Source organism: Pseudonaja textilis, chromosome 5, assembly GCF_049901715.1.
Source record: "Pseudonaja textilis isolate UNSWEBS1 chromosome 5, rPseTex1.2, whole genome shotgun sequence".
NCBI classification, from domain to species: domain Eukaryota; kingdom Metazoa; phylum Chordata; class Lepidosauria; order Squamata; family Elapidae; genus Pseudonaja; species Pseudonaja textilis.
In genome coordinates this window covers 59,464,013-59,491,248 of record NC_141994.1, presented here as the reverse complement: position 1 = coordinate 59,491,248, position 27,236 = coordinate 59,464,013, and the positions used below count along the sequence as shown (strand labels likewise).

The following is a 27,236-nucleotide window of genomic DNA, read 5'->3' as shown; positions in this document are numbered from 1 at the left end:
ACACTGATGGCATTACAGGTAGTCCTCGACTTACGAACACAATTGAGCCCAACCTTTATGTTGTTAAGTGAAACATTTGTTAAGTGAGTTTTGTCCCATTTTACAATTTTTCTTGCCACCGTTGTTCAGTGAACCACTGAAGTCATCAAGCTACTAACACTGTTGTTAAGGGAATCTGGCTTCCTCGTTGACTTTGCTTGTCAGAAGGTCACAGAAGGGGATCACATGACCTCGGGACACTGCAACGGTCATAAGTATGAGTCAGTTCCCAAGCATCTGGTTTTTGATCATGTGATCACGAGGATGCTGCAACGGTTGTAAGTGTGAAAAACGGTCATAAATCGCTTTTTTCAATCCTGGTGTCATGCCCCTGATGGAGATTGACTCTGAGGGAGAGGAGGAACAGCCGACAGGAAGTGGAAGTGTGGCTCTGGAGGTTGTGGAGGAGGCTGGGGAAGGGCAGAGGCTGGCTGGGCAGTCGGAGGAGGACCCAGGCCAATCCCCCTCTACATCCTAGGGTACGCAGGAGGAGGAGAGGATAAGGGAGAGATGTGGTCTACTCAGGAGGAGAGGGCCTTGATTCTCTTCATGGGCTGCAGGTGTGAGAACTGCATAAGAGTTTGGACCTGCATACTGGCAAACGCTGGAAATAAAGCGTGTTTTATTTTGGTCTGAAGTTATCTTGGTTGGCGTCCTTCCAACAGACTATACCTTGTTATCTCCTTGAATTTGGTAAATTCTTGTCTTGTTCCGTTGTGGAAATGTCGTCATTGTAGTTTGTTTGGTTTTTTATTTAACTTCTATCTGCTCATTAAGTTCGGACTGTATTGCTTTCTTTTGAAGACTATTTTTGAGTACGTTTTATATCCAACTGAGAATTATTGAACAGTGGGACCAAGTTGGAGGCATTAAAGGACATTTATTTACGTTTTGGATATTGTTACGTTTTGTTACACCCTGGGTCATCACCCCCGATGTAACTTTGAATGGTCACTAAATGAACCGTTGTAAGTCGAGGACTACCTCTACCTAGTCAGATGATGAAGCATCTGCAAGCAAACAACCCAGCTCAAGAGCACTAAGGACTCTACACTCAGAATATGCCAACTGAAATTAAATAAAATGAGTTCATACCCAATTCATTGTATTTATACTCCAGGAAAAGTGAGCATTTATATATTCCAACTAACAGAACAGCTTAGTTGGTCTTGGTTACTATGCCTCTGGATTGGAGGAGAGATGCCCTTCTGTGCTCTACTTTAGACAACAAATGATTCGGGATTGGCCCTGTGCACCAATACGTCATTTAATTCCTTGTCCCTCTCTCCAGGCCTAGCCAAATAAAATAGAAAAGCAAAAATGAGTACAAAAACATAAATCTGCATTATTTCAATATATTAGCTAAACTAATTAGATTTATATTAACTTCCAAAGAGCAATAATTTACACTCTGAATGCAGACGGCCACATATTCAAACTCTCCCATCTCTGTGGTGGCAAAGGTATCATTATCAGCATTAAAGATAACAAAGTGTCTAAATATGGTTGAAGGATTAATTGAGTAATAATCTCTCTAGGTGAAATGTCACATTCTTTTAATGTATGAATTATGTTTGAATAACCTGTGATTTGCTATTCACCTGCAGGCGTCAGATGCCTCCCATGGAGTGGGGTCACCCAGCTGCCACATTCACACATACTGAATCTTCTTCTACTGTTAGGAAACAACTTTTATGGTGGAGGATAACATACTAGAAGAGTATTTCTCAACCTTAGCAACTTTAAGCCGTGTGGTCTTCAACCAGTGGTGAGATTCAAAACATTTTACTACCAGATCTGTGGGCGTGGCTTGGTGGACGTGGCTTGGTGGTCATGTAACTGGGTTTTCATGGCTGGGTGGTCATTGACTAGGTGGGCGTGGCCAACTCCACATCATTCATGTCAAGGGGCGCCTTGCCTCGCCCCACTTGCCTGGCCTCCTGAGAACTTCTTCTGGTCTTTGTCTATTAATGCATCTATCACTACAGTGTCTGGTTGATTATCTAATGCTTGCCTGTCCTTCTGGATCCAGAACTCCCACAGATTCTTCGCTCTATTATTTGGCTGGCTGGGGAATTCTGGGAGTTGAAGTCCACACAGCTTAAAGTTGAGAAACACTGCACTAGAATGTGGGAGAAATTGTTCCCAAATAGAAAAGTAACACACATCAGGGAAATAGTTGAGCTAATACCTTGGCTTACTCTAACCCTATATTCCCCTCAAGAAGTGGTCAACATCTTCATGTGCAATTTGGTCTACTGTAGTTCTCTCTTCTTTGGAGTATATGCACAAACCGGATAGGAGATTATTAGAAGAACGATCAGGATTAGTATTAAGCATTGCTACTAAGATCAGTCTGACAAGTCTACAAGGTCCTGTTGGCCTCAGAAGGAGAACACTGAGTGCATTAACAAAGTCCTTATGTTTGCTTTATTAGAGCAATATTTCTCAGCAATATCAGATAACACAATTGCCTGCATAAGATGCACAGTGTCTTTGGCTATGATTTCAGGTCTCCTGCGGTCCGGTCCTCCCTTCTCAGTTAGATTTTCACAGCAAGATCATTCTTTGGCCTGTGATTCATTGTTTCACTGCCTGGTTTTTCACCCAGCATCCATGCTGTGGTCTACTCATCTCTCTTCACCAAGGCATATTTCTTGGGCTCTGACACCATTTCATGTGGCACAAGCTCAGCTATTTCCATGCATCTTTTTTGTTTTCACTATGATGTTAGTTAAGGGTATTGTGTGTTTATTACATTTCTAAATCCCCTGCTTCCTGCAAGGAACTTTAAAGTAGCTTGTCTGATTCTGTCTATGAATAACTTATCCTCACAATGGCTCTCTGTGAGACAGGTTACAACAACTACTTCTATACTATATATTATATATTGAAAGCAGCAAGAGTACTGTATGCACCAAAATGGAAGGATATTTTGATTCCCACCATGGGCAAATACACACACACACACACACACACACACACACATTAGAAATGTCAATTAAAATATATAAAAAGTTGGTATTGTTAAATAAGATAAATTTGATCACAGCTCAGAACGAATTCTTAATTCTTTCCAATGCAAATTTAAAATATGAGGCCCTGGTATTTAATAATATTTTACTTCAATATTTGGTAACAGCAAGTCTCATTTAATGATTCATATGTAATGGTAATTTATAATTTATTTAATATGTATGCCATAGTAATATTTAATAAGATTTGTAGGATGATTGATTAGTTTATGACAAGGTATATTACTTGAGTTTTTGTATTTCATCTCCTGCAAAAATTATTAGAGGATTATGAAAACTTAATTTCATTTCTTCTTTTAAATTAAATTTCATTTCTTCTTTTAAATTAAATTCAGAATTTAGAATTTCTCATTCATAAAATATGGAAAGAGAATGGAAATATTGATCAACATTTGCCAGGATTCAAGTACTCATTTCAGATCTATAGGTGTATTAAAGTAGTAATTGAACATTACACTAGTGGCTGAGAGGTCTTGAATGGTTGAAGTAGTCATTGAAAACATTTGTGTTATAGACTGAAGTAATGAAAAAAGAGACCTTGTAGCAAAGTAACAGCATCCAGTTTCTGTGAGCAACTGGATGTTTACTGCTGTCCATGGTTCTGAAACAATGTGTTGCCAACTATCCTGTTCCAGAATTAAATTTCCATTGCATCATTATTTGAAAGTTCACATCTGGAAAGAAAGACATTATTTCTACACTTAGGACTCGAAGACAGGACCATAAAGCAGGAACACCACTACACAGGTGAATAAAGGAAGCTATCATGGTGATAAATTACATTTATTTTATAACTGGCATTGTGACATTCTTTTCAGGTATATGTTATTGAGTGAAGCTGAACAATAACTGTCGAAGAATCCTGACTAATTCTAAGAAAGAAAAGGTTTTGATCGAAGAAATGCAGTTCTTTTTTCCCCCCACATATTCATTTCTGCCCCTCTTTCATCAAACCATTAGAGTTATGAGATTGCAAGGATCACTGCCTATTGTATTTTGCTGGTGCAATGGGCAAATATAGCAAATATTATTTTAACATGACTAATAACCCATAATATTTATTCTTAGTGCCTAAAGAAACTAGTGGCATGGGATTGTGTAATGATTTTATCTCAGAAAAAAAATCCATTCTGGTAAGAACAGATGCATGGAGTTGATGTAGGAAAACAAAACCTCCTGCAATGCAATCTTTTGATCTGAAACTTACATAATTGGTTTATTGAACAAAATCAAGATATAATAGCCTCAACCCTTAGCAAAAGACCACATGGTCCACACATCTAATTTTTGCATTGACATCCTAAATATATCCAAGTCATAAATAAAGATGCAGCAACATCAACAGCTGAGGGGCAAACAGCATGCTATGCACAAATGAATTAAAATGGGAATCATTTTGACCCAAGAAAGCAATGTTTAATCTTTTCCCCAGTAGGGTTTTTCTTCTCCAGCATCTGCTATCTTTCAATCTGTTCCTTTATTCAAAATCTTCCAAATATGTATTTGTAAAAGTATTTGTGTTTATAAGAGCCACTTTCAACATTTGACGTAGACACGAGTTATGGGAAGGTTTGTTGGCTTTTCCCATCTTTATACCCACAAATATTACATAGTCAGATGACAACTAAGTCTCACTGATCTCCTTTAATATTGGCCATTTATGTTTTACTAGATGAACAATCAGTATTATTTTTCCTCAATCATTATTTGAATTTAACAGGAACTTTAAATAATTCAGAGTAACAATCTCTATTTGCTCTGACCACAATAGGCTATTTTCAAGCAAAACAATTATAATATGGTGGAACTCCAGGACTCGGTCACAACTCGATTTGGTCATGAACAGAAGCAAGACTGACTGCGCATGCACCTACAATTCTTTGCATGTGCAGAAGGGGAAATCGCTGTGGCTGTATTTGATCGGCACCCGAGGATGTTTGCAACCAGAAGCAACAATTTTCCCAAATTTTTTGTTGTCACCTGATTTGGTCATGAACAGAAGCATTTATGACCCGAGGTTCCACTGTATTGTTATATTTTATGCCTCAAACTCATCCCTAGTTGTTTATGAATGATTGCATTCTATAAATTTTAGTTTTTGAAAATAATTCATTAATCTGTCTTTATATGAAGGAAGCAACAGTGGTGCTTATTTAGATTCAGTTATAGGGTTTGATGAACCTTCCTAAATTATTCCACTCTAGTTACAATTCTGTATCTCCCATACAACACCTATCATATGCAATCCAGAAATCTGGAGGGTTATAGCCCGTCACATCTGGGACACACCAATTGTGGGACAGAAAGTTTAATTCTTTCTTTGTCACAATTCTATCATAAAGGAGGCCTTGAGGGAACAGGAAGAATGTAATAAGAGAGGGAAATATGATGGCTTTGCTTACTCCCAAATTGGTACAGGGGCAGAAATTGTGATCAATACATCCAGCAATATTTTGAAGTTGATTCTTGCAAGATGTTTTTGTCCAATCAAGGTTGCCTTTGCACCTCTGTCTGCTAGATCTAAATGCAAAAATCTTTTATGGAACGGAACTAGTGAATAGAGCTTAAATATTCCAAAACAATTTGCCCTTTTTAAAGGGGGTTGGACTATCATCACAATTTTTTAATATAAGCAATTTTCAAAGACAAAGAATGATGCCTGAAAACAATAAACTTCTATAGCAAAATTATTAGGACCATGTATTTCCTCCATCTAAACTTCCATCCATAGTTGCCCTCAGCCATGTTCTTTCTTTTGCAGTGGCGAACAAATCTCTTCGTAAGTCATCTGTTTCATCATTGAGAATGTGAGGTATAATTATCATAATGTTAGAAATGCATACTGGGACTGAAGGAAAACTGCCTTGGGAGGATGGTTAGGAACATTACTGTACATAACACATAATTGTACATGATGCTCCACAGGAACAATATCTCTAAATGAACATCATTGTCACTTGGAAAAGATCATTTAAACTGCATGGCTATAATGGAGCAACCCCTGAGAGAAATAAGTGTAATACATTATAAAGGTGTACCAATGTAATTGCACACATTATGGGGTACCTTCAATGTAGGGATATGAATCTATATAGTACTAAAACTCCTACCTCTGTTTTATAGTTTGTCACCTTCAATTGGATGAAATGGTGCACTATAGATCAACAATTTTTGAATCAACATACCTCAAAGAGACTAACTTAAAGAATGTATCCAAAATCCAGGATCCATGACTCCATGGGATTGAAATTTGGCAAAGTTGTTGCCACTTCAGTGCTGCTGTACTACCACTCCATGGGATCAGCATTTCCTATACTCCCTGACAGCTTCCTGCAAGGGAAGTCAATCAGGAAACTAGCAGGAAAGGGGAAATTGCTCCCACTCCCATGCATTTTTGGCTGCTTATGGCCGTACTATTTCTCTGTTTAAATAAATAAGTATCTCTGAAATGATGACCCAGTAGGTCACATGTTGTCTAATTTAGAGTTAAACCAGATGTTTAGTGGGAAATATGAGCTCTGGGTAATAGAAATAAATATGAAGCGGTATATACAGTATTTATACCGCTTCATATTTATTTCTATTACCCAGAGCTCATATTCAATCTTGGCATCTCCAAAATAAACTAAGTGATAATCCCCTGGGATTGATTTGCCTCTCCTGGAAAAAGCCTTTTTTAAAGGAGCCTGATCAACAACCATGGATTTGGTCCTTCTCAGACAATTAAAAGATGCAGATTCAGCTATCTGTTTTGGAATGCTAGCTCATGTTTCCCCAGGTTGATTGTGCAAGTGACTGGAGTTGAGGAACAGAAATATTGCATGCAACTAAGGAATGATCTACTCATAAGAAGGAATCTACCCACAAGGAGGGACCTCTTTCAGAAAATCCTAATGAAGTCCTGAAGGCAATATGCTTGCCCAAATGTTCTCTGATCTTTCCCAAACTGTTTGCCTTATGTAGTTTTTTTTTTCTATTAGATTAGTTTAAGTAAAAAAGGAATGAGATGCTAGCATGCTACAAACCAATGCATGACCTCAGAAGTAATGAATAGTCTAACAAAACTTCTGGACCACATGCATGTCTCAGAGATATTCTTAGAAAATAAAATAGTGGAGACCTGAAGCTGAGAGCTCGATTTGCCTTCTGGAAAATAGGAATTTTATGTCCATCCATGCTATAATTGCAGCCATTTCTGAAACTGCTTATGGCAAATACTCAACATTCAAGTGTACTCACTATGCTCCAAAGATTGGGAAATCTTTGCTAATGAAGAGACATGGGTGGGCATTTCCAATTATTCCCTTACTTTAATTACTTCTCCAAACCACAAAAATCTATCTATCTGCCTGCCTGCCTGTCTGTCTATCATCTATCAAGCTATCATCTATCTAGCTATCATCTATTTATCTTTTATGAACACAAGGGGCTTGCTTATCTAGTCATTGAAAATTATGACCTGCTTGCTCTTCTATTTTTAAAAGCATACCATGTGCTTTTAAAAAAAAGTCTCTCTTGCCTTGTGTTATACTTATGCATTTATCTAACCAATGTGAAAGAAGATAGTGATGTAATGAACCTTCTCCATTACAGTGATGTAATTAAGCTTTGTAAGAGTATTCTTACAAATACTCTTCAAATGTTAGGCACTTCCCGGAGAAGCTGAATGGAGACTGTATTTCTCAGAATGTGATTTCTGACCCAGTAAGTGTGCTGCTAGAACTACTGCTAGAGATTTATCTGGGAGAGTGAATTGACACTGTTAAGCATGTTGAGGAAAAGAGCCACAGTTTTTAGAACAGTCAAGTTAATTCTCTCCCTGGAAAACAATATCAAAGGCCATCTTTTACCATCTTTAGAAAGCATGCAGTTGCAAAGGAGGATTACTCTCTAATTTAAGCAGGAATTCGTTACATCACAGAACTGGCACAGAGAAGCTACTGTCTGTTTATGCTGATAAAGTCTTTCAGTATATTTGGCTATTATATACTTTGCTCTTTTTGCATATCAAAATACTAGTTTCAAGAAGAATATTTTTAAAAAATATTCCCATTTGAAACAACTTTCTCTGCAGAAAGAATAACTCTCTGTTTCTAAAAGTTTGGTAAAATATGAAGTGGATAGGATGTAGGATGTCAAGAATAACGCCAGATCACGTTTATCAAACACAATATTGCCACTGTACACACACAGTGTAACCAATAAAAGGATTTTGTAATCCCTCATCCCAAATTCCTTCTGATAGACAAACCCATTTGAAATTAGCGTTCTCATCTGATCTATTCAAAACAATAACTTCAAGTGTTTTAGAGAATACAGCCTAAGATACAAGCTATCAGGACGTTCTCCTGTATAATCACATAAAAGCACTATTCTGCTACAGGATTTTTTATTTTTATTTATTTTTTGTTTAATTGCATACAAGTTAATGAACACTTTTCTATAAGGCTTCCAGGTCTGGAAAAAATCTTCATTCAGGTTTTGCCAAAAAAAGTACAAATTCCCCTGATCTTCTTCTATTACACGCATATTCTGAGTGATTTTGAGTTGAGAATTCATGTGTATACATTGCCAAAAAAAAATAACCATTGCCTGCTTCTGCTCTTTGGTTTGCAATTGCAAAGCCACACAATTCACACTTAGCCTTTTTGAAAGGAAGGGCCCTTCAAACCTCTTCCAATTTCAAATGGCAGCTCACATGATTGCCATTTAAAAATGGTACATTTCTCTCTTGATTATCACTCCAATCAAACAGTTTGGGATCAGTAGTATAAAAAAAACCCTGCATTTGGAGATTCCAATATGATGGACATATGTTAAAGACGTTAAGATGATAGAGTCCTTGGCTTTCAAAAATGCTTATCCTTTCCCGAAAATATTATGCAAAATACTATATTGCAGCTCCAACATATCTATAGACATGTCATATTATGGAGAGCTGACCTAGTAGGCACGTTGTATAGAGTACGGCATTTTTAGCTTAAAAATTGCTTTGGCAAACCTTCAGAATAAAACAGGAGGTTAATTTAACCTTGCTGAGGATGTAGAGCTTAATGCTGTCCCAGGACAACACATGCCATAGTCTTAATGTATCCCTTGAGAGGACATTTGGATGAGAACTACCCCAACTTTTTCTCCCACTTCAGTGTTTGAAAAAACATTAATGAATCCAAATGTTGGTAAGAGGAAACAGATTTTCAATTTAATGCATTTAAAGCATATGCATGCTCAATCTTGAAACATATGTGAGAAAGGAGAATGAGATGGAAAACAAATCTTGGCAATACTATTTTTGTAACATTTTTTTTCCTATTATAAATAAACTAAGATTTGTTGCTGTTGTTTTCACAGACTTCTAAATTTCCTGTTTAGCTTTTACTCTGATACAGCACCAACGAATGCCTTTTCAGACTTTGAATGTACAACTGAATACAGAAGAGCTTCTACAGCATTTTGGGGAGGATAAACGGGCCCAATATGCCAATAATTGTTACCCAAAAAGCATTTATTACTATGAGTTCAATATGCAAAACTTTAAAAATTCTGATTATATGCTGCTAGGAAAACATACATTTTACATTCAGGAAAAGAAAGCCACCCACCTTGTGTTATATTGTCTGATTCAGAGAGAAAAGGGGCTACCTCTCCAAATTGCATAATGGCTAATTCTGTGGCAGCCAACTAAAAATATAGTCCTTCTTTCAAGAGACCATCTGCTTTTTAAACAAAAAGCAAGTGACAAATTCTTATCATTAGTGATAATGGTAGCTTTAGCTTTCATCTGTACTATTAAAAATCAAAACCGAAGGCTAGATTCCAATTTTTGAACTTTACTTGTACACTATGAAGTAGACACAGCTAAGCTTTATTTTTTTAATCTTTTCTCTGTGTAGTTATTTTAATTTCCTGGGCAAGCACACACACACACATACACACAATATTGTAATATCACTTCCTGAAAACATCTTGAAGTGATGGGTAGATATCATTAGCTTGATCCATTGACTAAGTGGTTGGCTAATTTAAATGCAGTTTGTGTCCACCCTGAAAAAATAACTAGTACTGTTTTAGAGCATTCCTTACAATAGAGTGATGCTTCCCCAGACCACACTACAGAAAACCACACTTTCTATGACAAAGAGGAACCTTTAAAAAGATCGTTTGATTCTTTAGCAGCTGGAAGTCATCACTGCATAGCATAAAGCCTGCAGACAAAGCTAACCTGAGTCTTCACAAAAATATAAAAACAAGATTCATCTGAATGGCACTAAGCATCTGTAACATGTCCATACTACCTTAATGGAAGGGAAACCCTAGTTGTGTAATAAGAGATTTTACATTACACACAGAGAGGCGTACAAAACAAGGTGCACAGCTCAGCTCTTTCTCTCCTTCATTCAGATTTGTCTTTGCTTCTGGATTTCCATCACAAACATACAACCTACAAAATAGCAGGGACGGTGGAAAAACCCATCGCTATCACCACCGCATGCTTTCAAAAGAAGACTCCGTGAGTGAATGGGTGGTGAAATTTGACAAAACTGTACCCTCCAGCCACCGGGCAGTCATGAGAAAGACAGTTTGGAATCAGCTAGATGATACCCCTGTGGCTTTTGCCCCTCCGTGATCCTATGGAAAACTACACAATTCACTTGAGAAGGGATTCCCCACCCGCCCACTCGATTCGATTGCAGCGGTCGGTTTCACAGGATGGGAGGGGGAAGGATCAATCTTTGCTCCCAAATGAAGGATACTTTGGATCCGTTTTACTTATTTACTTATGGAGTGGTGGTCTGGGCATCCCGGCCCACTCCTCCCGCTCTCCCTCCGCCCTCCCCCCATCGACTTACTCTAGCCTTCTGACTAAGACGCCTTTGCCGAGGGCTGGTGGGCTTTTGTGCGGAAGGAGGGCAGGGCAACAGGTCTTTTCCCGGCTGTCCTGGTGGTGGTGCTGGTGGGGCTGGAGGGAAGGGTGCTGGTGTGAGATCGGTGTCCGGGTGCCGCTGGGGCCGGCCTGAGCCTGCTTGCTACTGCTGGGAGGTGGCGGCGGCGGCGGGTGCCGCGGCGGCGGCTGGAGCGCCGGGAGCTGTTTGTGGTGCTGAAACTCCTCCTGCTCAGCCGCCGCCGCCGCCGGCTGCTGCTGCTGCTGGCCCTGAGGCGGAGCTCGGCAAGGCAAGGAGGCAGCAGGGGGAACCCTCGGCTGCAGCAGCGGCGGCGGCGGGGCTTCCGCCGGGAGCGCGTACTGCTCGCGGAGGCTGCGGTTCTCGGTGCTGAGCTCGTCCAGGCGCTTCTCCAGCTCGTCGATGCGCTGACGCTGGGTGTGGATGAGGCTCTGCTGGTTCTGGACGATGGCGGTGAGCTCCTTCAGGTAGAGCACGGCGCGCACCGGATTCTCCAGCAGGCTCTCCATGCCCCGCGGCCGGACCCCGGCACCCGCCTGCTGCGCTGGGCTTCGGCGAGCCTCGCGGGAGACTCCTCCGCACGCGTGCGCTTGCTTCGCCTCTCGCTCCCTCGCTTGTATGTACACACGCGCAAAGCCTACACGCGCAGGAAAGGCGGCTGGCGCCAGCCTCGTTTCCTCACGTCACGCACAAGCGGGGGCGGGGCAGACAGGCTCCGCCCCTTGCCTGAGAAAGACCGCCCCTCCATCCTCTTCCCAAGGGCCCTCGCTGTGCCGAACCGGGGGGGGCGGGGAGCAGAAGCGCTTGAGAAAAGAAAGGGGAGGTAGGAAAACCGGGCGAGTAAAGGCAGAGCGTTCAAAATGAAAGGAAAGAACGGCGAGGCTCTCACCATCGTTGCCTGGTGGGATAAAATGAGCCATGGAGCGATAGATACCACGGCGGAAGGGTGCGATCCTGGGGAGAACTCAAGCCTTCCGCTCAACCGAGGGAGCAGGGCTTCCCTGGCCGCTGCGTGCCTTGTCTCTTTGCCGCTTAGGAAGAAGGATCGCGGGCCTGGGAAATGTGGCATTCTTGCGGAGAATAATAGAAAGAGAATAGAATATCAAATAATTGCCATTAGACTCATTCAGCAGTGCTCTTTTGTGTTAAGAGTAGAACAACAGAGATGGAAACTGGGCAACCGGAGAGGGTAGAAACAGAAAGAGACACAAGAGAAATTGGTACTTCTCAAAGCAAACATTGTACGAAGAGAGCTGTGATTAGCCAAAGTCAAGAGGAATCTGGTGGCAGAGTTTTGTTTTGTTTTTTGTTTTTTTGTTTTTAGGTTTGGTTTTGTTTGGTGCCCCAGTCCCTAACGTTTTCTTGACAAGATTTCAGAAGTGGTTTGCCATTGCTTCCTTCTTCGGGCTGAAAGAGGGGGGACTGACCAGGTGGCTTTGTGCCTGAGGAAAGACTAGAAACTCACTGTTTCCTCATTTCCAGCCTTGTGCCTTAAGCTCTACACCAAACTGGCTTCTAATTCATGCGTTTCATGAAAAGGCAAGCTTTCGTGAACTACTGCTCATTTCATCAGACTCAATTTTAGCCTTTCTGATGCAAAGGTAAACTGGAATGAGGCAAAGTACAAACAAGAGGAGAAATTGGGATGGATATGCAAATGCAAGAAAATGTGAAACAGATTAAGAGCACCGTTTTTACCATCCAACTCTTATCACCTGTCCTCACCTGTGACTACTTAATTTTGGTGACAGCGTATACTTGCAGATCAGTAGCAAAGCATATAGAATATTCACATGGCTTCACAACATGCTAACATTTTTGTGGCTAACCTAAAACAATGTTTCCTCAACAATGCTTACCTCCTGAAACTCCTTTACTTGACATTCACTGATGACAATGAATTATCTGGACCCATGGAAAAGTATCTCTTAACAAACTTCATCAAGATTTCAACAACTTCCATCTGACCATAAACTTTAACCTCAATGTATTTTCAGAACAAGCCCACTTCTTGATGTCAGAGTAAACATGCATAACAGACACATACATATCACATTGCACAAAAAACCTACAGTTCCCATGCATACTAAAATGTTTCCAGATTCCACCCAGAACACATTAATCACATTTTCATCTACAAACAGGATCCACACTACAACTGCATTTGATTGGATTCACTTGACAGTGATGCTAAACTGATGGAATTAAACTAGGCTTTCAGAAGACTGAACTACCCACTCAGCAGAATTAACAGAGTGCCAGATTGGTTCCCAGAGAAGACCTATTAAAAACTCATAGCTCAAGTCACTCAAATGCATATTGATAAGCTACAACCCCTATGGACAAGGACCCTGAGCTTTCTCAGGCATTAGGTGGCAGACCCATACTTGCATATAAAGCACCTAATCTAAAGTTAGTTCTCACAAGCAACCAGAAACTAATGGGAACCAGATCTTGTAAAAAGATCTAGATATCTACTCTCCCTCCCCACTCTAAAAGCATTTACCTCAATAGCATTATCATTTCAGCAACTTCACATATAAGATTAGAGGCATTTCATATGCTCTTCCTCCAAGGTGATCTATGCCATCATCTTCCAGCCATGCCCCTATGGATTTTGCATAAGACAAACAGGCCAGACTTTGCGCAAAAGAATTAATGGACACATTTGACACCAGAATCCCAATCAATAAAGTAATACAAAAGCAGAGCATTGTAACATCCCAGGACACTTCTTCTCAGATTTCAAAGGAGCTGTTGAACAAATAAATTTCACCAAGACAGTTGGAACAATAAACGGTCAAACTCACATGTCTCTGGAGATTCTCAGTCATGGTTATCCCAAAGGTGGTTTTTCAAAAGGCAACTGGACTTTTCTTGTTTGTTTGTTTTCTTGAAAACATTTTGCTTTTCATCCAAGACCTCAGAACTGAAGAAGTTCCTTGGATGAGAAATAAAATGTTTTCAAGGGAAAAAACAAAAACAAAAAAAAGCCCAGTTGCGTAGTATGAAAAAAAACCTCCTTTGCTGAACTCACATACTTGAAAAGATTTCAGGCTACCTCAGAAGGTTCTAACAAACACACTCGGTTTTAATACAATTATAATTTAATACCGTCACAATATGTCTCACACATAACCTGGGTCTGCATAATCATCTGTCTCTTCCCCACCCTTTTGTTATTCATTTGCTAAGTTGTGTCTGACTTCATGGACCATAGCATGCCAGGCTTCCCTGCCCTCCAGTGTCTCCCAGAGTTTTCCCAAGTTCGTGTTCATTGCATCAATGACACTATCTAATCATCTCATCCTCTGCCATCCCTTTCTCCTTTGGCCTTCAATCTTGCCCAATATCAGAGTATTTTTTAGTGAGTCCTCTCTTCTTATTTGTGATCAAAGTATTTGAGCCTCAGCTTCAGTATCCGTCCTTCCAAACCCTCTCCCTTACCCCAGTTTACGTCCTATATCAGATTAGTCCATGTTCTGATGAAATGAGCTACAGTTCAAGAAAGCTTATAACTTCAGACTAAAATCTGTCTGAAAAACAGACATTCTTCTCCTTGAAATATTGAGGGGAAGTATTGATAATGGGATAAGGACTGAGACAGTGTGATGTAGTGGGTAAGGTACTGGGTTCGAACTGGAGATATCCAAGCTCAAGTTGATCCATAGCTACAGAAGATCCCTGATTACTTTGGGACAATTGTCCTCTCTCTTCCCCCCACCCTTCTCAGATTATCGTAACTCATAGGATTGTAGAGAAAGATTGGAGGAAGGAGTATTATGTATGTTGCTGAGAGATCTTGTCATGGAGTTGCACAGCAGATGTCCTTATGAAGTCAGAGAGGCTGACATGAAATTGTAGTTTTATACAAATAAAAAAAAAAATTCAAGACAAGATAGTCAGGAATGTAGGAGCATCATGAGGTAAATCAGACAAAACACCCAGAAGAAAAAAGCCGGAAAATAGGGAAACTCCCCCTCCACACACAGCAACCAATCATAACATAGATTGCCTCATGCATGAGACAGCACTCTCCAATCAATCAACTACAACTGTGTGTGTTTTGGCCCATAGTACCCTTTACTATTAAATTCAATATCCTAACAGATCTTGACTGAAAGATAGGAGATGTATCTAACAAAGAAATAAAAGGAAGAGTCCGGAAAAAGCTCAGGAAGGCAAAGAGAAGGAAGTGGAGAAATGAAGCAGAAAGGTCCAGTTATCATCAAGGGAAAAAAGGGAACTTATAGAACAATGATGGCTAATCTTTTCCAGACTGAGTGCCCAAAGCGGGTGCCTGAACCCCCAAAATGCAATGTGCATGCAGCCCCAATACATGCACCCTGTCCCCATGCATGCCCTAACCCTAACCCCAAAATGCAATGAGCATGGGGGGGGCATATGCACACACACCCATGCATGCACAGCAGAGACCCGATGACCAGCTGTCATGTGTGGCAAAGCTGAATTGGGGCAATGGCTCATGTGCCCACAGAGAGGATGCTGTGTGCCACCTGTGGCATGCATGTCATAGGTTTACCATCACGGTTATTGAACAAGGAGGAAAGGCAAAGGAAAGAAGCTGAAAATGGAAAAAATAATGCAAAAATGATAATAATGGAGCAAACATGATTCCCTTGCAATGAAGTCACTCCCATTGGTCTGAGAGAAGTTTTTAAGGCTTGCCTATCTGTAAATTCTGTGTGCTGGGGAGGGACAGGTGAAGAGGAAGAGGAGGCTCTTTCCACTTGGCCTCTAGAAAATGCCTCCCTTTCCTTCAGAAAGGAGCTTGCCTTAAGAAGGGATTTCCCAGGGAAATTTATAACAGAAGTTAATTGCTAGCCGTGTATTTAAGAGGTCTTTATTTCTGCCTTCTTTTTTATTTCTACATCAAATAGAACCTCCTTTTATCTGGTGCTATCTTGTTTGCTATTGTGGGTATTTTATTTATTTGATATTGGTTTTGTTTTAGTTTTGTAAGCTCAGATTCCTTGAGAAAGCAGGATGCCATTTTAAGCCTTTTTTTTTTCCCTCCGAGGCTTAGAGCATGTACCCTGCTTAAATAATGCCACCTAATCAATTGCTAGAGAGATTTTTCATTTCTTTTCTCCACCCTTGCCAATCTTTAGAGACGCTGTGCCAGTTTTCCCCGCTGCTTTTGCAAATGCTGTTCAGAAGTTCTGACTTATAAACTGTTCATGAGAGAAGCTGTTAACCTCACAGAAACAAACCCAGAACAATGTTTCCTCCTGGGATTGGGCATTGAGGCATTGAGGTAGCAGTTGGTGTGTGTTTTCTTCTGGTATATGGTGTGTCCTAGTGTGCCATCTGTTTTTTTGTAGATTAGTACATCTAGGAATGGTAGTTGTTTGTTTGTTTCCGTTTCCATGGTGAAAGTGTCACCCGTCATTGCAAACCTGTTCATGGAAGAATTCAAATCCAGAGCCCTGGCTAATGCCACCCACAAACCCAAACTATGGTTAAGATACATCGATGACACATTTGTGATTTGGCCCCATGGAAAAGAAAACCTAAACAATTTCCTAACACACCTAAACAGCACACACCCCAAAATCAAGTTCACCATGGAAACGGAAACAAACAAACAACTACCAATCCTAGATGTACTAATCTACAAAAAAACAGATGGCACACTAGGACACACCATATACCAGAAGAAAACACACACCAACTGCTACCTCAACACCCAATCCCACCACCACCCAGCACAGATAAACTCTGTGGCCAAAACACTAATTGCTAGAACCAAATGCCTGACAGACAAGACACACATAAAGACTGAACTATGCACCCTGACTAAAGTACTGACAGCCAACGGCTTCCACAAAAGCAAAATCACCGGCTTGATTCACAAAAACACACTGAGGCATAATGGAGACCTAGAAGATGAACAGACCCGTGGAACAGCTGTCCTGCCCTACATAAGAGGTATTACAGACAAAATCAGTAAGATACTACACAGGCATCACATCAACACACTTCCTCACTAGTCCAACACATGAAAGCCACAGGTCATAGCATCAACTCCAATGGCACCAAAACCCTAGCCACTATAGAAAACCCCAGCCACAGAATTATCAGAGAAGCCATAGAGATTGAAAAAAGACCTGAAAGCATGAATAGAAGAGATCATTCCACCAGACTGTCAATTATTTGGAAGCCTGCACTCACAAACAAAAAAATATCCACACCACTAGCCAGGCAAACACCTGGGCACAAACAGATCCCCCCTGATACCTCCAGCTGAAACACACCCCAACCAGGCACCCAGATGAAACCTAGCTTCCTAACAAATGATAGCCGTCCATTTACTCGGAGCCAAGCTGCACTAAAAGCCTTCAATACAGGAACGCAATGTTGCCAGCCAATCAAGACACAAAAAAAGCCACAAAACAGACAGAAGATATTAGAAACACCAATCAAGCAGAACACAGCAAACCCCAAGACCAATAAACACAGACCAAGACTCCCAACCAATCAGGATGAAGAAAAAACCATTCTGGCACAGCAATAGGCTGCACCAAATTTAAATCTGAAACCACTATAAAAGCCTGACTCACAGATGAACACCATACAGAAGCCTGATGATGGCAGATGAGATTCTGCTGAGATGAGATGCAGAAAATCCAGGATAGGTTCGCCATCACAGTTATAGAACAAGGAGGAAAGGCAAAGGAAAGAAGCTGAAAATGGAAAAAATAATGCAAAGTTCTATGTCAGTTCTATGCCAGGTGTCTTTTAGTCTTCCCAACCATCATAAAAGAGGAGAGAGATGGAGAAGGAGAGATGAGGAGCCTTGATGGTCAATGTTACTTTAGGCAAAGTTGGACATTTTAATTATCAATATGTTTTCCTTTTTCTTTTTGATTCTTTTTTCTTTGCTTTTTTGTATTTTACATTGCTCTTCTTTTTACGTACCAATGACTGCACCTCTGCTAAAGTTCTGAAGTTTTCAGGTGATACAATGGTTATTCATCTTATTCAAGATGGTGATCAGTCTGCATACAGGTGGAAAGTTGAACAACTTGCACTGTGGTGCGGCCTTAACAGTCTGGAGCTAAACATGAGAGCGGATTTTAGGCGCAGCCTTTCTATTTTGCTCCCTCTTAACTATATTTGACAGCATGGTATCAGCAGTAGAGTCCTTCACATTTGGGGGTTCTATAATCTTCCAGGCCTTGAAATGGTTGCTTAATATTAGAACTATCATTAAAAAGGCCCACCCCTGGATTTAACCACTTCACTTAATTGCCGGTTACAGTTGTCCCTAAATGTTGGCTACCTGTGTTGTACAAGCAGCCCTATAATGCACTAAAGGGGGGAGTATTCAGGGGGGAGATCAGGATCGATTTTGTCCAGAGATAAATAGGACTATTATGTAATTAATTTTTCTGATTACAGAAACTTTCAAATTCTGTAGACAGAGAATATGAACAAACTGCTTTGAATCTGCAGTCAAGCCAGCTTCAGTTGGGTACTTGGAACTCAGAAATAATGGCATGTTTAGTTTGAAGCATAAGAAGGATGAGGCAATTTTTGAAGAAAATCAAGGGATTAATATTTTAGGCAAGATTAAGTAGCATGGGCACCACTACTTTAAGATAGTGATGAGCAATGGGGATTATTTTGATATATTCCAACTAGATTTCTGAATAGGTTTTTGTGAGAAAAGTAGACCTACCCCAGCAGATTGTTAATGCTGTGGTGTAAATAAGAATGAAAATCTTGTCCTGATCCTCTCAGTAGCCTTTGGTGCAATCAATCACTGATCATTTTTCTCTCTATTTCTAGTTCATCCTGAATGAAAAGTTTCAGAAGATGATATTGCATGACTTTTGTTTAACTTTTTGGATTGTCAACCTTGAGAGACAGATCATTCAGACAAGCAGCACACCCAGAAGTACTAACTCCTATTTTATTGTATTACATTAACACGATCTTGCAATTCTGAAAGTACATCTCTCTCCTCTCGCCTTTACAGTACTAAAGACTAGGGAGGGTCATTTCTGAGACATTTGCCATTCCCATATTCCTTTTGTAGATTCAGCTGCAGAGTTTGACCATTGTATAGTCTATGTCTCTTCCATCTGTCTCCCAAGATCTTCCCCACATACTTTTAAAATTATTCAGAAGATGAGCTGAATCAGTATTTGGGTGAAACTAAACTCAACCACCCATTTTCACATTCTGAACTTCAGAAAGCTATCAAATATGAGCAATGATTCAAGAAAGATAGAAATACTGCAAAGGAAAAATGGTCTGGATGGAGAATAACATCTCGTGTAGATATAACTACCCATACTAAAGGAACAAACATATGATTTAGGAAAATAGATAAACTAGTACAATGTGCCCTGAGGATGATAAAAGATTGTTCAAAGTCTTCCGCTGATGCAAAATATGGGTGCACATGATGGGGATAAGAGAGTTCACTCAAGTTCAGGGCACTAGTTTTTAGGACACAGGAGTTATTGAAAATGCTATCTTCATATGTATCAGCAAAAAAGGCTTTCTTGTTGATTTAAAATTGAGAACAATTAAGGCAGCAAATGAAGACAGACATTTCTGCAGCCCGGTGTCTTTAAAATGGGCTGTCATCTAGAAAGCTCCAGTGGTTTATTTATTTCCTTTGGATTTCTCTTGAGTTATATTTACATTGCTGAATTAGCCTCAATTAGCATTTTCTAGAGAGGATTCTTGTCTTTATGATTGTTAATTCTATTCAGTTGTGATATATAATTGCATTAGGTTTTTAATTGTAGTTGTTTTGAGGGAGCTGAGCCCTTAAAAGCAATCTAAACATGTTTAGAAGAAATTAATTTAAATGAAATACTACCAGATCATTGGATAATGTCCAACAGATTCACAAAGTTTTCCAATATCTGCTTGTTTACTATGAGTTACAAAGACAAAGTTCTTACTACCACTAAACTCAGTTAGTAGAATCCCAATCTGTAATAAATTAGATGTGGATTTGTACTTAAATATGCAGATTATCTTTTTTGTAACTGGCACCATCCCTTTCCATTATTTTAAATATAGTTTGGTTGATGCACACTGGCTTTTTACATATCACACAAGATCTGGAATACAATACAGATTTATACTGAAAAAAGACAGTGCTTTTAATTAAAAATAAATATGTAACCTATTATTTCCATTATTTTCTTTCACTGCTTATGAATCACTGCTTATTAATAAAGGATCTCTCTGTCCTTTATTTTGTCTTCATCTAACTGCTTGATTTCCAAAAGAGAAATGGCATAGTTCAAGCTACCTGTTTTGTATAGAAATTTTTATATAGAATCTCAGTGATATATGAAGTTGTTGTGTTACTGCTTGTTACCAGTGAATAAAAAATAATTTATACACAGTGAATCGATACTGATTATGTGGCATCAAGTTGTTGTTGACTCAACAACCACACATATAGACTTTTCTCGATGGTGATCTCTTCCAAGTCTGTTCTTTCAGGTCTTTCAATGGTGTACTCATCACCACTGCAATTGAGGCCATCCACCTGCTGCTGGTTATCCTCTTCTTCTTTTTCCTTCCATCTTTCCCAAACCCTTCTACAGAAAATTTGGCCTTTCATGGCCAAGACAGTATTTTAACTCATGGCCTCCCAGGTTTTATGCCTGATGCCTTGACCACTAGATCAAACATATTCTCAGAAGTCTAATCCAACATTAAAGTTCAGATGTGTCAGATAGGTATGAAAAGATATAAATATAATAAATATACTGTAGATAATTACTATTTTACCAACTCAAGGTATCATGTCATACTGATTTGGGGTAATATGGTTTTAAAAAGAGATTAAAAGGAATAATTCATGTTGGACTAAATTGAAAAGGAAATGGAACCTCCATTTATGCATTGAATAGGTGATCTCAGCAAGGAAAAGAATCTGTGCCCTAAATACTCCCTTATTTGCAAATAAGCCTCCATATTGTGGCTTTTTTTAGGGTTGCACAATCATTAAGCCAATTGATCAGGCAGAAGGAAACTTCATTCACAATATGCTATTCTGTTCAATGATGAAAAAGGATATTGACTGGTATTGTAATTGTACAAAATGTACTGTGATGTGCAGGGAAGCAATATTTCTACTTACAGGTTTACATTCTTCCTGCAATTTCTAATAAAATAAGCCTTGGGTATTATCAATAATTCTCCAGGGTTCATATGAAAATCTCTGTGTGTTTTAAGAAGAAAGATAAATGTTATTTGGTATCCAACTGGCAATCGTCTAATGTGATAAAGGCAATTTATAAATGATATGGCCGAGGGAATTAAAGAAATACTTACCAAACAGATGGTGCAAAACTGGGAGGGGTGGCTAATACTCAGGAAAAGAGAGAAAATATTGCAAAAAGACTCAGAAATGCTGGAACAATAGGCAGAAACAAATAGAATGAAATTCCACAGAGAAAGATAAAATTCCAAACAGAAATGATTTGTGTGAGCATTCATTGTTCCCGAATATCCTATTGCTGACTTCTTTCTCTGGAACAGGGTAGCTGCAAACTACTGTAGCTTAAATCAGTGGCTCCCAACCTTTTGGGCATCAGGGTCTGGTTCTGTGGAGAGAATTTTTTCTGCTGACTGAAGGGGGTTTGGTTTCGCATGCTGCCTGCATCCCATGGACGGAGCTTCACTTGTTTACGTGTCCCAGTTCTGGCATGCCACAGACTGCTGCTGGTCCATGGACTGGGGTTTGGGACCTCTGGTTTAAATGGTTGGACAAGAGGGGTAAGCTACAAGCTTTCCTAAAGGCCAACAGTTGTGCTTGTGTATCTTGCAGGCCAAACAACACAATAATAGGACAGTTAGTCAACATAGCAGGAAGCAAAAATGTTCTCTAACCTTGGGAGATAAACTGTAATAAGGTTTTATTTATTTTATTAAACTTATATGCCACCCATCTTTCACTGAAAAGCAACTCTGGGTGGCTTATAAATAAAACCATACATATAGAGAACATTAAATACATTAAATAAAAAGGCAAGAGGCAGAAAAAGCAAGATCAGTACAGGAGCTGTTCTCAGTTACTCCACTAACACCTCCAATGTCTCAAGTTAGCTGGCAAAGTCAAGTTCTGATAGTCTTCCAGAAGGCCAACAGGATGGGGGGCAGATTTCACATCAGGCAGGAAGATAGTCCAAAGAGTGGGGGCCACAGCAGAATGTCAGTTTGTATGACGGAATGTTCCTTCATACATTACAACTCCTTTTCGCTGAAAATTAAACTTCAATAGGAAGATTTTTTCTGGATTAGTATTTCCCTAACATATTTGTTCAAGTCACCACAGTTGTTGCAGAGCTGGATTATCATATGATCATGTAGAGTGGAGAACTTCATAAAACCCATCAAGAGCAGAGTCCAACATATTTCTTTCCACCCAACTGAGAAATCTGGAGGGTAGCCTTTTCCAGGTTACTGACCTACAGGTGTGTCTATGGAGATTCTCAATCATCCAGGTCAAGGTTGTCTGAAAGGCAACTGGACTTTCCTGATTATTTTTTCTTTGAAAACCTTTTGCTTCTCATCCAAGAAGCTTCTTCAGTTCTAACTGACTGGGAGAGGGAATGGAAGGATTTATATTCTTTGCAGTCATCTGAATGATTGCAGAGATGATCCGATTTTCTCATCAAATTGTTGCTAGGCTAGACAGTTTCACACAAAGTCACAATAAGGTCACCTTCCAGGTGACACAAAAATGTTCCTCTTAAGCCAGAAGGATCGACTCTATGCAGTACATATTTCTCAAATTTCAAACTATTGAAAATCAATTCTATGTATCATTTTTGCTCACAAAGGATGTACCAAAGGAATGGGCAGTTTGTGAGGAATGATTGAGATGAAATATTTAACATTCCCTCCCCATGCAGAGAAAATATTGTATAAATAAAACCTTAACCAACATTTACAAAACACATGAAGACAGTCAGTCATATATCTGCATCACTTAGGGCAGGTTTACATATTGTTCTCAATTTTAGTGCAATGTTTAAACTCCAGTTGAATGTTTGCTCAAGCTTTCAGGTGAATGGATGCCTGCTTTTAGTGATACTTTATCCTTTTAGTGATACTTTATATGTTTGTGTTCTTATGTTTTACATGCGTTCTCTTCTTATTAACTTGTGTTTCATGTTTTCTATTGTGGTATTGCAATAGATGAGAGAGACTTAATTATGTCTGATCGCCATAATTGTTTTTGCAGAAAGTTAGGGTAAAACATTTTCCCTGCCATAACTCTGTCTATGTAATGCATTATCTTCTGGATCAACAATATTTGCATTTTATAAACCTTCATAAATGAAGGGTAAAATTGATCTGAGTCTATGTGTCACAGCACCCTCTAGTGATCTACGTCCTGGCAACAAACAAAATTATTTCCATTGGAATAATTGTGAAATCTGTTGCATCTAAAACAACAATCTTACAGTCTTCCAAAGAACAAAACATTTTTATTATTTGCTTATTTTATAGTATTTATAGCCTCTATGAAGCCAAATGGATTTTGGTGGGGCTGAATAAAGTAAAAATCAAAACAAGACAATGGAAAAATGCAATTAGTAAACAGTTACCAAAAAAACACCCCGCCAATGCATCATAGAACCAACTAATTTAAATTACTCCACTTTACTCGAATCAAATCTAATAAGAGCTAATTTGGGGTAGTGATTAAAGGCACCAGATGGAAACTGGGAGATTGTTTTGTTAGGCATAAATCTAGCTGAGTGCCTCTGAGCCAATCACTCAGTGGTGGTATTCAAATTTCCCCCACTCCAGGGGAAAGGATATACTGCAAAATCTCTATTCCCTCCCCACCCCACTAACCTGCTTTCCATCTCTGTTCTCCTGTGCAGGTCAACAAAAGAAGACCAGATGATCAGATGGGACTTGGGAGACAATGAATAGATGGGGGCAGAGCCAACCAGTGGTTGTATTTACCAGTTATCTGAACTACTTCAAATTTCCACTTCCAGTTCTCCAGAACTGGTCAGAACTGGCTGAAGTACCACCTCTGCAATCACTCTCTCCCAGCCCAAGGAAGAAAGCAATGACAAGCAACCTCCCCAAACCTGCAGGAATCTTGCAAGAAAGGTTCAACTGGTATTTTTAAATGTATCCTACAGATAGAATAAAATATGAATGGCCTGTAACTGGATTTCCTTAAGGACTGCTTCTTCCCCTTCCTGAGAATAGCATATAAGGGTCCATTTACCAATCTATTTTAGAAAAGATCGAAGAGTAAATACCAAGGCAGAAAAGAAATGCAGGAGGGCAAGGTGTTCCATTGGTTGATGGTTCTCGCTTTCTGACAGTGAGAACTATCAACCAATGGAACAGAAGTTGCCCTCGGAAGTTGTGGGAGCGCCATCACTTGAGACTTTCAAGAGGAGATTGGACTGCCATCTTTCAGAAATGGTGTAGGGGCTCCCGCTTGGCTGGGGGGTTGGACTAGATGACCTACAAGGTCCCTTCCAACTCTGATTATCTGTTATCTGTTAGGAGAGAATACCCATAGGCACCCCGGTTGCAGAATTCTCTCTCTAGGAAAACCTGCCAAGCACTCTCCCTTTCAGTTTTTACACACATGCTGAGATTGTTTTTATTTCTGCTACCAGTATTTCTGTAGTACCCAGATCAGCCGATTAATTCCAAGGTTAACATCAGACCAACAATCAAATAAACAATATCCCAATCAAAAAGCTTCCAAAGAGCCATCAGTAGACAGCCCAACCAAAGAATCTTTAAGACCTCCCCAGCCAACATTGACAGGGCAAAGCACCAGATTATATAAACTGAGAGCAACTCTTTACCAGCACTGAGGATGTTACCTAGTTTGGGTAGTAAAATGTTTGCAAGAAAGCAAGCAAGCTCAGAGAGAACCAAGGACCCCTCATGTCAACCCTGAGCCACAAACATCCTCCTGTCTGTGTGCATTCATATGCATATCTCAGACTCCTTTGGATTTCAGTACACTAGTCCTTGACTTACAACAATTCATTTACTGATCACTCAAAGTTACAATGGCACTGCAAAAATTGATTTATGACTGTTTTTCACACTTACAACCTTTGTAACAAACCCACAAGGTCACGTGATCAAAATTCAGATGCTTGGCAACTGACTTATACTTATGACCGTTGCTGTGTCCCAAGCTCACGAGATCTCCTTTCGCAACCTTTTGACAAGCAAAAATGAATTGGGAAGCCTGATTCCTCTAATAACCGTGTTACTAACGTATCAACTGCGGTGATTCACTTAACAACTGTGACAAGAAAGGTCGTAAAATGGGGCAAGTCTCGCTTAACAAATGTCTCACTTATCAACAGAAATGTTGGGCTCAGTTGTGGTCTTAAGTTGAGAACTACCTATATTTGAAATGTGCTATGTCTGTATGTTGTGTTGGTTTTCTTACAGTCATCTTGGAAATCATCTTTTTTTTAAAAATCGCAGTCATTAGCCCAAACTATCAATACCAGCATGCTCATTCTGATGGAAATGATAGAATCATCGACAGAATAGAGCTCTCCTTTTATGCAAGGAAGCTAGATGGAGGTACCGTAGGGTTAACAGACAAAGTGGACATGCCCTCTTTTGTCCTTATGTTCTCCATCTGACAGGCATCACATTAAAATCCGATATAATCTGGCTTTTTGAGTGTCTTTAAAAAAAACAAAACAATTTGGACTGTTTTCACAACAGTAGTCACTGAAACTTTCATCTATTGAGACTTGTACGTTGTCTGCTTTGTTGTTTCCCTCATCCATCAACAGCCTAGATTTATGTTATTCATTTCCTGATTCCAGCAATTGCCTTCAATCCAGCCACTTCACATCTATGATCACCATAGTCTGCGGCTTACATGATTTGTCATACATTCCTTTGGTGAAATTGGAAGTGTCATTGTCAGTTCTATATTATTCCTAGCATATGTTCTGGAAAGTGAAAATTTGGTGGAAAAAAATGTTTGCATCCTTGAGTTATTTCTAAAAATAATAAAAAGAGGAGGGAGTCCCTGCGGATTTTATTCCATTAGTTGTTGCCGACTTTAGGAGGTAATGCTCATCCCTGTTTCAAGGTCATTGAGTCAGCGCTGTTCAGAGATATTTCCCGGTAATGTAGACAGCATGATGTCACGGAGCCTTGAAGTTTCTGTTACCTTCCCATCAAAGTAGGACTTGCATTTGCATGTCTCCAGCTGCTAGGTTGGCAGGTGGGGATGGGAGCTCAGCCCATCACATGGCACTCTGTTCTCGAACCTGGGCTGCTGGCTTTCCAGCCGCCAAGCCCAGCATCTTAACCAGTGAGCCATTTATATAACAATAATAAAAGCAGGATGCAAATAAATAAATATTTTTGCTGGTTCTGCAACCCAATAGGACAGACACAGACACAGACTTCAGAGGATAATTAGGACTGCAGAAAAAACAATTACTACCAACCTGCCTTCCATAGAGGACCTGTATACTGCACAAGTCAAAAAGGGGGCTGTGTAAATATTTACAGACCCTTCACCTCCTGGACGTAAACTGTTTCAACTCCTACCCTCAAAACGACACTATAGAGCACTGGACACCAGAACAACTAGACACAAGGACAGTTTTTTCCCCCGAATGCCATCACTCTGCTAAACAAATAATTCCCTCAACCCTATTCAACTATTTATTAAGTCTGCGCTACTATTACTATTAATCTTCTCATCACTCCTTATCACCCATCCCCTCCCACTTGTGACTGTATGACTGTAACTTTGTCGCTTGTATCTTTACGATTTATATTGACTGTTTCCTACTATGATTTGATTGCTTATTGTACTCTATAACTATTATTAACTGTTGTACCTTATGATTCTTAACTCTTGATAAATGTATCTTTTCTTTTTATGTACACTGAGAGTATTTGCACCAAGACAAATTCCTTGTGTTTCCAATCACACTTGGCCAATAAAGAATTCTATTATTCAGGAACCAGTCTTTCTAATGCTGGAAAAAGTAATTTCACATATATGTAGATCTAAGGTTTTAGCAGGCGTTTGTTTGTTTATTTTTCAATTTTTCCACTGCAATTTTTGTCACTGACACCAAGAAAAATTAAACAGTGTGCCCTCCTTTCGCTCCCCGCACTCCACTTGTCCTCCTTTCCAATTCTCCGGGTCCTCCTTTGTCTCTTCAGATATCTGGTAACCGTAGGTGAAAGCAAGTTTCTCTCACAGCATGAG

The 27,236-nt window shown here is 39.7% G+C and overlaps 1 protein-coding gene across 7 annotated transcripts in view; it reads right to left on the bottom strand.

Annotated features, from left to right (window-relative positions):
• Positions 1-11,645, bottom strand: part of IQSEC3 (IQ motif and Sec7 domain ArfGEF 3) — a 212,611-nt gene extending 200,966 nt beyond the window's left edge. For 6 of the 7 annotated variants that reach the window (XM_087935030.1, XM_087935034.1, XM_087935032.1 and 3 more), the window contains exon 1: positions 10,925-11,645. In XM_087935030.1, the coding sequence (XP_087791156.1) occupies positions 10,925-11,484 (560 nt within the window). In that variant the 5' untranslated portion in view covers positions 11,485-11,645. The remainder of the gene's footprint in view (positions 1-10,924) is intronic. The other variant, XM_087935031.1, reaches the window with a different exon arrangement.
• Positions 11,646-27,236: the final 15,591 nt, after the last annotated feature.